The 12,046-nt window shown below is 33.3% G+C and overlaps 1 protein-coding gene across 3 annotated transcripts; it reads left to right on the top strand.

The window, feature by feature from the left end:
• The first annotated feature begins 361 nt into the window (after positions 1–361).
• LOC116130590 (phosphatidylinositol 4-phosphate 5-kinase 7-like) lies at positions 362–11,021 on the top strand. 3 transcript variants are annotated; one of them, XM_031416311.1, is made up of 11 exons: positions 519–766; positions 1,955–2,079; positions 2,216–2,967; positions 3,076–3,301; positions 3,805–3,972; positions 4,292–4,457; positions 6,376–6,486; positions 6,580–6,767; positions 7,414–7,568; positions 9,608–9,776; positions 10,558–11,021. In XM_031416311.1, exons 2-11 carry the CDS (start codon positions 2,063–2,065, stop codon positions 10,838–10,840), a joined length of 2,235 nt encoding a protein of 744 aa, XP_031272171.1. In that variant the 5' UTR covers positions 519–766; positions 1,955–2,062; the 3' UTR covers positions 10,841–11,021. The 3 variants fall into 3 exon arrangements, with proteins under 3 accessions (XP_031272170.1, XP_031272171.1, XP_031272169.1); XM_031416310.1 differs by lacking the exon at positions 519–766 and adding an exon at positions 362–510 and having other exon boundaries at positions 2,216–3,301; XM_031416309.1 differs by having other exon boundaries at positions 2,216–3,301.
• The last annotated feature ends 1,025 nt before the right edge of the window (positions 11,022–12,046 follow it).

Consider the following 12,046-nt stretch of genomic DNA (forward strand, 5'->3'; position numbering starts at 1 on the left):
TTTAAAACTAAGGTTTGGAAAAGTAATAACAAGATGCTAAGTGTGATTAAAACCATGTGACTTACCAATAATGAAACAATAAAAGATTTGTTCTCCAACACATATAACGTTAGATTATGTTAAATCATACTAGACTCAATAGTCTAATATTTTAACAATCTCATTAAAGCATACCAAACATTCTGACTATTTTCCAATGAGCACAATTAATTAACACATGATTTTATGGCTATTTCTGTCCTGCAAACAAAGTTTGATATTTCAAGACTTGCTCTTTAGTAAAATATATATACAGTACTCATATTTTGGCTTTTGGGTGATACTATTTGAAACCTTAGGGGTGGTTCGTAAATTTTCCCCATCATTAACCTTTTGCCGGGGAGAATCCAGTGTTTAGCAAGAAGTTGAAAGCTGGAATATGAAGCCAGATGTTGGGGCCCATGTGGGTGTTGTTTGCAAACGTGGCAAGATTATTAGAGACGCAGAAGCAGAGCCGATTATGCTCGTCTTGTATGTGACTTTCTTTCTTGCATGGTTAACTAATAGCTGATAAAAAAAGCTAAAAAGAGAATTAAAGTGTCAGTTTCAACTCCAGGATTTGTAGTTCATGGTCGGCTTCAAATCTTCAATTTAATCTTTTTCTATTTTTATAATATTAAAATAATCCGTTTTCCCTTTCTGGGTATATATATTTTTGGTTTCTTCAATCTGGGTTCATTGCACATAATATTCTTTGAGGAAAGATTGGTTTTTAAGCTTACCCCAGGTGAGTTTATTCAATTTCATGGTTTTTTGGGGTGATTTTTGTCAATAGTTACTTGTGAACAAGTCATTGTTTTCAATGGAAATGGAAATGATTGAATTAATGAATGGAAATCAATAGTTGTTTGATTTTGATTCTGTTATATCAGCTGTGGATTTCAATTGTGAGTTAGATTTTTATTCAGTAAACTTGTATTATTTAGTAAATTGATTATTAGGACTTTGAGGAATGATGATCAATTAGAAATAAGGCTGTATTCATGGGGATGATGTTTTGTGATTCAATTCTTGAAGAAGAGAAATTAACTAGGCTGCAAATTCATTGTCAGTTGTGTTGTAGTTTATTGTCTTCCGGTTTAGATGAGTTGTTGTGCTGATGAGATTGATCAAAGATGTTCCTGATACACAATTTCATGTCAATGAGATTCATGTTATTAGGATATGAACAGGAAATATGATTCTCAATCATCATGCTATTTTTTATGGCTGCGTGCGCTGAATATTTTGGATCATGTTTGAAAAACATCGTGACATCTAAAGTGCCTTAGTGGTTAATGTTTCTATCTAGGTGTTTAAAGTATCAGTTTTTAAGGTATTTTGGGTTTGCCATAATTTGACCTTATAAGAGAGGATAAATTTAGATATTTAACCGTATAGTGTAAATATTTGGTGAGTTGTAAATTTATTTTTGTTAAGTGTAGAGTAATCATACCAGATATGACTGCCACTAACACCTGAGCTTACACCAAAACTTTTACTTGAATGTGGTATTATTTTTCTTTTCAATATCAAATCATATATGCTTGCTCATAAATGTTCAGATGCTTGTTGACTGGTCCTTTTTAGCTGCATATTTAGATGCTAGGTGAAAACACAGATTGAAGTAACTTTTGCTAACTAGTAATTGTTTTTAGAGCTATAATTCGTGCAAGCATACATTTAATTTCACTCAACCATTGGATTGATGAAAATAAATCCCGTGGAAGGCTGTTGAATGATGTAATTTACATTTCTTGAAATCGAGTGAACATGATAGTTACCTATATCCAATAAGAGAAAAGTAACGACCAAACTGGTAACCAGTGGTCTTCTTTGGCAATATGCACAAAACCATAATTTTTTTCCGTATTTTTGTTATGAATTACTAATATTATACATATCTTGATTCCATGGTCATATGTTATATGTACAGAGTTTCAGAACTTGGCTTTTGGATTTAACGCAGAATTTGAGTTAAGTGGGTTATCTGAGTGAGACTTAAGAATGCTTAAGAAGCAAGATCACTTATGATGCAGTAATTATGGAGGAGAGTGATAGGTAATCTTCACCGTTCAATCCTCAAAAATCTTTATCTGTTTCTCCCCCTCTATACTTCTAACAGGAAGAAAATGAATCTGTACATCTACCAGACTTATGTTTTTTCTGGATTTAAATGTATTTTACATTTTTCCAGGATTAATGAACAGACCTTCTCAAATGGAGACAGCTATTCCGGTGACTTTAAGGGAATACTTCCCCATGGAAAGGGAAAATATACATGGTCAGATGGAACAATCTACGAGGGTGACTGGGAAGAAGGAAAAATGACAGGGAAAGGATGTATAGTCTGGTCATCAGGAGCTAAATATGAGGGTGATTTCTCAGGAGGTTACCTTCATGGATTTGGCACATTCATTGGACCTGACAGATCAGTTTACAGAGGGACCTGGAGGATGAATATACGGCATGGAGTTGGAAGAAAGGGGTATCCTAATTCAGATATTTATGATGGTTCATGGAAGGAAGGAGTACATGAAGGTAATGGTAGGTACTCTTGGAATAGTGGAAACACATATATTGGGAACTGGAAAGGTGGGAAAATGTCTGGTAGAGGGGTTATGAAATGGGCAAATGGTGATATTTATGATGGCTCTTGGTTAAATGGTCATAGACATGGGTCCGGAGTTTATAGGTTCGCTGATGGAGGTTATTATTTTGGAACATGGAGTAAGGGCCTAAAGGATGGAAAAGGAAAATTCTATCCTGCTGGAAGTAAACATCCATCTGTAAATATGTTTTCTGGCACACTAGGAAATGATGACAGTGAAAAAATGATTTTGTCTCAAAATTCATCAATGGATTCAAAGGAACTAAAGACTCCAAAGCCAAGGGTCAAACGTAGCATTTCCGAGAAGATTCCAGTTGGTGGAATTTTAAAAAGTTCAGGTCGAATTTCTCACAGAACCACATCATTGGATGAAAGGTCTATCTTTTGTGATTCTGCTAAAGGACTTGTATGTAATAACTCCCCATGCAAGTTTTTGCATACTTCAGATGAAGGTCAACGCGAGGAGCACGAGAGCAGTACTGTAGTTTATGAAAGGGAGTATACGCAGGGAGTTTTGATTAAAGAGATTGTTAGGAATTGTGCAGAACTACAACGTAAAGGTAAAAGACAAAGTAAATTTTCAGTTAAAGAGGTAAAAAAGAGGTCATGTGTGGACATCTTCGAAGGCCATCAAAGCTATTACCTAATGCTTAACTTGCAGCTTGGTATCAGGTAAACTGATAGACATGGAAACCCTTCCTCCCCTGGTGTACCTTATTTTTCCGTTATTAATGCTTGTGTTTATTTCAGCTGATAATGGTATCTCTTCAGAGAAAATGTAATTTTCTTTTGTCTGTGTTGATCTTGAAGCTGAATAAACTAAAATAATGGTTGTTGGCATCTGAATCAATCCAAAAAAAAAAAAAATGGTTTTTCGCCCAATATATGTTAAATAATTCTGAGTATACAATTTTATACTACTACATATCATCCTTCCTAGGTGCAATTTTTGTTTGCAAAATGGCATGATTAGTAATTTAAATTTAGATATTTCTAGAAGGAGGATGTCGATAGATATGTGTTTGTAATCTATGAAGCATTACATTGATCTAAAGGGCTAGCTATACTGTTTTGTTCTTCATTGTACTTAAGGCATGTTTTGTTTTCCTTTCAAGAAAATTTCAATTGTTGAGTATATAGTTGGGCTCTGTAATTATTTTATTCGAAGTTCACAGGTACACGGTTGGCAAAATCACACCAGTCCCTATGCGCGAAGTTCGAGCTTCCGATTTTGGAGATAGAGCTAGAATAAGGATGTATTTTCCTAGAAAAGGTTCCCAGTTTACACCTTCTCATTGTTCTATTGATTTCTACTGGAAAGATTACTGCCCTATGGTCTTCAGGTACTCATTAATTATTTGTATGTAGTAATATATCCAAGGAACAATTTGTTTCCCTTTTGTCACTTTTACCCATTTCACCATTGACTATTTTAATGTTTACTTATTTGTGAATACAAATACATACTTATGCATTGTGCTTAAATAGATAACTTTTCCACATTGCACTTTCAAGTTCTATTTGCTGTTACTAAATAGGTATATCCTAAGTATACAGTACAGTACTTGCTAATATATAACTCTTGTGACATTTTTTAATGGCTTTTGATATTAGTTGCATCTTTCTATAACTTTTTTCATATATATAGAACTTTATTTTCAGGAATTTGAGGGAGATGTTCAAATTAGATGCTGCAGAGTACATGATGTCCATTTGTGGTGACGATGGTCTAAGGGAGCTTTCTTCTCCAGGAAAAAGTGGCAGTATCTTCTATCTTTCTCTCGATGATAGATTTGTGATTAAGACATTAAAAAGAACTGAGCTGAAGGTTTGAATCTAGATTACCTCTGCACTAAATATTAATTTCAGTAGCTTTTGTCTCTGAACTACCTAGTGTGCATTTAGATTCCTATCTTTTTTAATGAACTTAGTGATCAGCCAATTTCTGTAAAGATTTTTTATTTTTTATTTTCTGATACAACCTTGAACTTATATTTAGGTTGTTCTCAATTTTTTTATATAATTTTTTGTCTATGTTCCTTTCTATTTCCCCAAACCCATTGCCCTTTTAAACAAAAAATAGGGAAAGAAAAATGGAATAACTGAAAGTTTGTGGGGTTCTATAGACATGTAAATTCATTCCTAGATGTTAGATCTTTGCACATTTTAATCCACCAGAACTGGAGATGTCAAACATACCCTGTTCAATTCTGGATATAGTTTTAAGCTAGATGATGGATCACTGTGGTTATTTATCTATCTCCAAAAGGAGAATGAAATGATGGAGCTTACGCTTTTGATAGGATTTGAACATGAAACATTGCATAATACCTTATGTTTCTGTTTTCATTGTGGATATGCTTTGAAATTTCTTGTTATGAGGTAAAGTTATTAATCCTACTGTATGTGATATTTTAACTATGACATATTATGATTATCTATGGGCCAGTGGACAAGAGAGAGCTGTCACTCTTATTTTCTATCTTCAAGTCCTGGTTCAGTTCAGTTGCTTGAATTTAATCATTCATTTCCATCGGAAACAAGGTGAAGCAAAATCAACAGGGTTAGATGATATTATACTTTTTGCTCATGTTTCAAATACATTGAGTTTCTGCTTCACATTCTCCAAGGAGGGTGGATGAGAGTGATTACAACATATGGTACACTTAACAGAATTCAGCTGAATGATTTGGTATGGAAAAATCACATTTTGAATCTTCCAGCAAGTAGAATTCTAAATCCATTCTGGATTTAGAATATTTTAGAGAAAGGAAGTTCAATGATTTTGCTCAGTGATAAAATTGTCTTCAAGGACATGGCTTGCTGAGTTAGCCTAGTTAATGATCATAGATGAGTCATCTTAGACAACAATTAGAATCATTTGAAGGTTCATTTATCTCTTACCGCAGATTAGTAGTGCAACACCTGCAACTCAACTAGTTTCATCAGAATCATATTGCTTCGTAATATCAGAAGTCAATTAATTTTTAGTTGGCATGAATTAGTGAAAGAAAGTTTATAAAAGATGTGCTATTGCTGGATATCTTTTTAAATGCTAGGGTGCATCTGTTTCCTCTTAATTTGATGTAAGGTGATATTGGTTCTTTTCTTTTTGCTATCTTTGATATATCATTTTGCCTTTGTACTCTATACTGTCAATTTGTGAAGTCTCTCGTATGAAAGCTGTAAGGAATAAATTAGAAAAAGAAGAGGGAAAAGATGTGAATAGATGCACATAAAAATGAATACGCTTGAGAATGCTTTATTTTTGAGTTTGACAGAAGTTAATAGGAAGCCATTGGATGCTCTAACTGTGCTAGCAGAATAATCATACCAGTGTGAAGTCCTAATATTAACTACTGGTGTTTCAAGGACGGAAGGAAGAGGAAGAGTTATATGAATTGAGGTGATGAAGGCATGCGAAAGGGTTAAGTGACCCAGATGGAATGTTGTGAAATAAAAGTTTTGTGTAGCTAGTCTCAAATGGTTAGGTTCAACCCTGAAAAGTTTTGAGAATTTGTGTTCGTTCAAGAGGGACATTTTCTTTTCTTTTGCAAAATTTGTGGATATGCCAATAATATTGTGTAATCGTCTGTGTTTTATTGATTGTTAGATATGTAAGTTTGAACTCCCCTCTCCCAAATGTGGGTTAAAAAATCAGCTAGTCAAACTTTCCTTGATTTGATCTGTAGTGGAGGAAAGAGAGTCAGCAATGAACATGTATATTTTATTTTTCTGCTGTGCAGGTCCTACTCAAAATGCTGTATAAGTATTACATTCATGTAGGGGAACATGAAAATACCCTCATAACTAAATTTTTCGGGCTCCACCGTATAACACTGAGAGGTGGAAGAAAGGTAAATGCTAACTTTGTCTTAGAGCTCTAGTAAACGTCCTTGCAATTTTTTACTGTGACCAGTATTTACTTTCATTTTCTTTGTGGTTTCTAGGTACGGTTTGTGGTCATGGGGAATATGTTTTGTACAGAATTACGAATACATCGCTCTTATGATCTCAAGGGATCTACTATAGGAAGATCTACAGACAAAGTTAAAATCAAGGAGAATACTACATTGAAGGATCTTGATCTATCATTTGAGTTTCACATGGACAAATTGTTGCGAGAGTCTCTCTTTAAGTAAGTGTTGTGAGTTTGATGATAGCAAAGGTTATATACACATATAGTTTACTATGAATATATATGCAGATATATAGAGGCATGTGTAAATGTTTGTAGATGTACAGTGAAAAGTCAACTAAAGTTGGTTATATTTAAGAAAATAAGAACACTTAAAAATAGTTAAGAATTCTTTCCAATGATTGTCATTTTTGAAACTTATTTAGATGTGTTCTTGATTGAGGACATTTGGATCCTTCAATCATTGATGATTGATAATTCATATCACTTCTCCCCCCCAACTGCTTGTCTCAATGGAGAAGTTAGATTTCAGATTAAAAGGGGAGAGGAGGAACTATTCCTCTATTTCTTGTGCCTTCTTTTCAAATTTTTTTTTTTTTTTTAATAATGCCATTGCCACTACTATCACTTGAACTTCTGTATCATTTTCCTATACAATTCATTTTCGGCTAGTTGTTTCCAGTAAGAAGTAAATCTTGTTGTTACCAGTAAGCTGTATCTACTGCATATTAGGTTGATTTTAAGTTACTAGGATCAATATGTGTGTAAAGCAAACATAAGAACTGCATTGTGTACGTCATTTATTATGCATTAAAGTATATAGTTCTAATTATCAGTAGTATTTTTACCTGCTCTTAAATTGCAGACAAATTGCAATAGACTGCATGTTCTTGGAATCTCAACAAATAATTGATTATAGCCTTCTATTGGGATTACATTTTAGAGCTCCTGAGCATCTGAAGACCTTATTAGAACCACCAAGTACAACATCCAGTCCTGAGAGTGTACTTGCATATGATGGTATAAGTTTTTTCTTTTAGCAGTGACATTATATTGTTAATTTCATATGTTTTGTTTATTTTTCTTGGTTGCATTTGTGTGATATTATGCTATCTGGTGGCCTTTTTAAGCATTAAACGGTCGAAGTGAAGATAATGTTTAAGCATCCACAAAATTAGTATGTGAAGTTTTGGTGCTGTACGAACATGTTTACCAACTTTAGTTGTGACCATGATTGGTCAAATTACTGCTTATTAATTGTAGTATATGAGATATAATTTCTTAAACTTCTTAAGGTCCACCTATTAAGGTGTTAAAATATTATATTGTGTTGCTTGGAGGTTAGGCTGACACCGTAAAATGTTATTGTAAATATGAAAGCAGTCTTTCATAAAACATGTTGAGGAATAAATCTTGTGAATAGATATTTTATGACAGAATTGTATCTCGGAGTGAAGGAAGGCAAACGCTGATTTATCAATCTTTTTTAATTCCAAGGCATCTGAAATACCTTTGATTCTGAACTTATATCTGACATACAAGTTATGGAACTGTGAATTGACCTTCTCAGCCAGGCTTTAATTGAAAACAGGAAAAGGGAGAATCAGCTTGTTACCAATTTATATGAGTTTGTCATGCTTACCCTAAAAGGAGCTCTTGTCTTTTTCCTGTTGTCTGGTTATGTTTGCAAAAGGATTTTGTAATTTTAGTGACTATAGTGCTTGTTCTGGACAATTGGGCTGTCTTCTGTTCTGTCATTTAGGATAGCTGGTCAGGTATGACTGAATTTTTATGACTTCTTCATGAGTATAGTTGAATTGCAAAGTTTTATTTTGACATTCGAAAAATTTCCTTTTAAGACACAAGGAGCACCAATCAATGAATAATTGGAGTAAATAGTTGTGGTTATTATAAGTCATGGATAGTAGTAAAGTTGGTTACAAGAAAATAAGACAATATGTTGAGCTGGTCAGATCTGAAAACAAGACAACACGTTTGCGGGGAGGTCTCTGGTTAAGAATTGAACTTATTAAATTTTGGTTGAATGTTCAGTTGATCAGACTTGTTATTGCTTTTGTGAATTGTGGCACTCAGCAATTGTTTCATCCACTTCTTAAGTCTGTTTGAAAATTAGCATTAAATCTTCTTTTGCTGGCTATCCTTTCTAAGAAGAATAAGAGAAATGAAGTGCAGAGATGCTACGTGAACTCTGCCTTAGTATGAGTTTTTCGTGGCTTGTAGATATGCTTAATCAGAATCTGTATGTAATTTGTTAACTTCATATCTGGATTTTGGATTGGTTCTTCGTTTCACATAGTTTTTTTTTTTTTTTTTTTTTTTTTTTTTGCCTTCCAATGTACTTCCTCTTCTCTAGTATCAAGGAGTGAAGAAAAAAAAAAATGGAACTATATATGGTTAGTTATGATATTCTCCTTATATGTTGCATTGTTCATCAGCCATGTTCCAGGAGCAAAATTAGCGCAAACGAGATTAAATATGCATTATCGTCTAGACATTTACCACATGGTTAATATTTATTTCTCTCTATAGAAAACTAGTTTGGGACTGAGTTATTTTTTAAATCTGTTTACGTGCAGTCATCTTATTTTTGGTAAACAAACTTAATCTGACCATTGTTCTATACAAACATTACTATATTTCCAGTGAATAACTGCTCATGCATATGCATTTTTGGCTGAGTGTGAGTTAACATTAAAATGGGAGTTATCCATTTACTCATGGTATTAATTAAAATTTTTAAGTTCCTCCTGCTCAACCAGCAACAACTATCAGTTTCAGACATTTATCTCATTATATATACATATGAGAGTAAGTTGGTGATCATTCAAAGGAGTCTAAAGAAACTATAGGAGGTGTTTCTGGAGTGAGAAAGAGACTACATCATAAGCAAAGGAGACATCGTTACATACTTGTTCCATAATAACTTGTAATATTCTTTAATTGTGAGTTTGTGGTGTGTGTCTAGTAAAAATAAATGTACTTGGGACTGTTTTCGGTCTACCATGACTTTAATTTCAAAGCAAATCTGCTTCTGCTAGGTATAAGCACACAAGGGGAGCTCATGATTCCTCCCAGCGGCCTGCTCCTAGTCACCCATGAGCCCAGCTTTGTCAGCACTGCACCGGGTCCTCACATTAGAGGAAGTACGTTGAGAGCATTCTCATTAGGTGACAAGGAAGTTGATCTCCTACTGCCTGGTACTGGGAGGTAATTTCTCTGCTTCTAATTTCTCATGTATGAGACTTAACTTCTGCATTTTGTTTAATTGCCTAGTGTCGAGAAAAGTCTTCTCTCTATCTGTGTCTGCAAAAAGAAAACGTCAGTGATATTATAATCTACTACATTCTCTATCCAACACTTGATATATTTTTTTGGTAACCAATTGCTTTCATCCTTGCTAAATGTCTAGCATTAGAATTTGCAATGCCATAAAAATGAGTAGCTTGGAACCTAAGTTGAAGTTCATGAAGCAGTTCTCTATATGAATTGGTAGCTTTTATTGGCTTTTTTCTCGTGTTAATTCTTTGAGGGATGCTGGTTCTATAACTTGCTTTAAAATTCTTATTTTTCCTCTATACCTATTTAGGATTCTAGCAATAGGTAATACAACTTTGATGGGTCAAACACATACCGAATTTCTTCAGTTTTTTTAACTGCATTTTTTTCTCATAAACTCGATACCCATGAATTGGAGTCAAACTACAACCGTCTTTTTCAGCATTCCTCTCTAACAATGGCTACATTTCTCAATCAATCAATTTTGTGTCAACTCATATCCTCCCCTTGGTATTTCGTTCAACTTGAATAGTGGCATGCAATTGTGCAAAATCATTTTTGTTGACATTCTCTACTCTAATTCCAAATGGAGTGCACTCACCACACATTTCATACATGTAATTTCAGTTGCACTTATTACATTAAACTTTCGCAACGCTCATCGAGTAGAATTTAATTAAGTCATGGCCATTTGTATGCATATATACTGCAGGTTACGAGTGCAATTAGGAGTAAACATGCCAGCGAAGGCTAATCACAAGCTTCTCAAGGAAGAGGTCGATGATTCAATGGAAGTTGAACTTTTTGAAGTGTATGATGTCGTACTGTACATGGGCATCATTGACATATTGCAGGAATACAATGTGAAAAAGAAAGTAGAGCATGCTTATAAATCCTTGCAATTTGATCCTCTGAAGATATCGGCCGTTGAACCAAAACTATACGCGAAACGTTTCATCAATTTCTTGAAGAAAGTTTTCCCAGACCAACCATGAATGAGAAAACTTGGTATTTTTGAATTTCCTGGTGACTAGTGTTCTCTTGTATAGGTAAAGAATTTTTTGTTTTATAATTGTCGGTGCATACATCAACATAAATTCGTTTGGGTTCATTCATTGTAAAGTGATATTAATATTTATTTAATAAATTAAATGTATCCTTCTTATGTTTTTAATAGTAAGATCAGTCCCTGCATGCCAGCTTTTTTATTCATTTTCTTTCTATTAAATCTGTTTCTTCAACGAATGAAAGGATTAAGAATTTTTTAACAATTTCTTTTATATTCTGGATATGGAAGATTTTTATATTTATAAAAGTATAATTCTACTTCTACTTGTACATATGAAGGGGTAGAATTATTCTGGACTTTTAGATGCATACGAAATATATTTACTTAAAATGGAATATAACCATTTACATGAGAAAAGAAATTTGTAGTCTTACTAAAATTCACTTTTGTTTGAACTAAATATATCGTCGTCGTCATCAGCGTTCACATGACTATAGCCCTCAGCAACATCTGCCTTCGCATCTTTATCCTTCAAACACACAGCCAAACTGCGAAAACAGTGAATCTAGTCGCCACAATTAGCTGTTGAGGTACTTAGAGCATCTCTAATGATGTTCTTTATTTTATAGAGTATTTTTATTAATTTTTAAATATAAAAAATATAATTTTTATTCAAATTTAATAAATTTTTAAATTTAATAAAGATGCTCTTTATTTTTAAAAAAAAGACTTAGTAGGAGAGAGAATTAATAAATAAAATGCATAGAAACTTGTAATTTATTAATTAAAATTAGGATAGAGAGTGAAATTTGACTCTCTAAATGTGGAGAGTCAAACTCACTCTCTAATTTATATTTTAAAGATAAAGAGTATGTTAGACTTTTGTTTTTATGAATAGACTGTTTATAATAAAGAGTTTGGGTCATATAAATAGTCATTTAGAGATACTCTTGTACAGGTAAATGCTACAATATTAGACTCACTTTTAAGTATCTCAAGCCAACAATTTTACCTATTTCACTATTATACATACACAATGATGTCCAAAAAAGAAGATTTTTAAGCCACAAAATGTCTAGAGCATATTAAATCGGAGACTCGAGATTAGCCACTTTTTTAGTTTTTGATTATTTTTCTTTTATTTAGCACGTCTCAACCTTTTATTGGTTTTCTTCTCAAATTATTTTACTTA

This window comes from Pistacia vera, unplaced genomic scaffold, assembly GCF_008641045.1.
Source record: "Pistacia vera cultivar Batoury unplaced genomic scaffold, PisVer_v2 Contig223, whole genome shotgun sequence".
Classification (NCBI taxonomy): domain Eukaryota; kingdom Viridiplantae; phylum Streptophyta; class Magnoliopsida; order Sapindales; family Anacardiaceae; genus Pistacia; species Pistacia vera.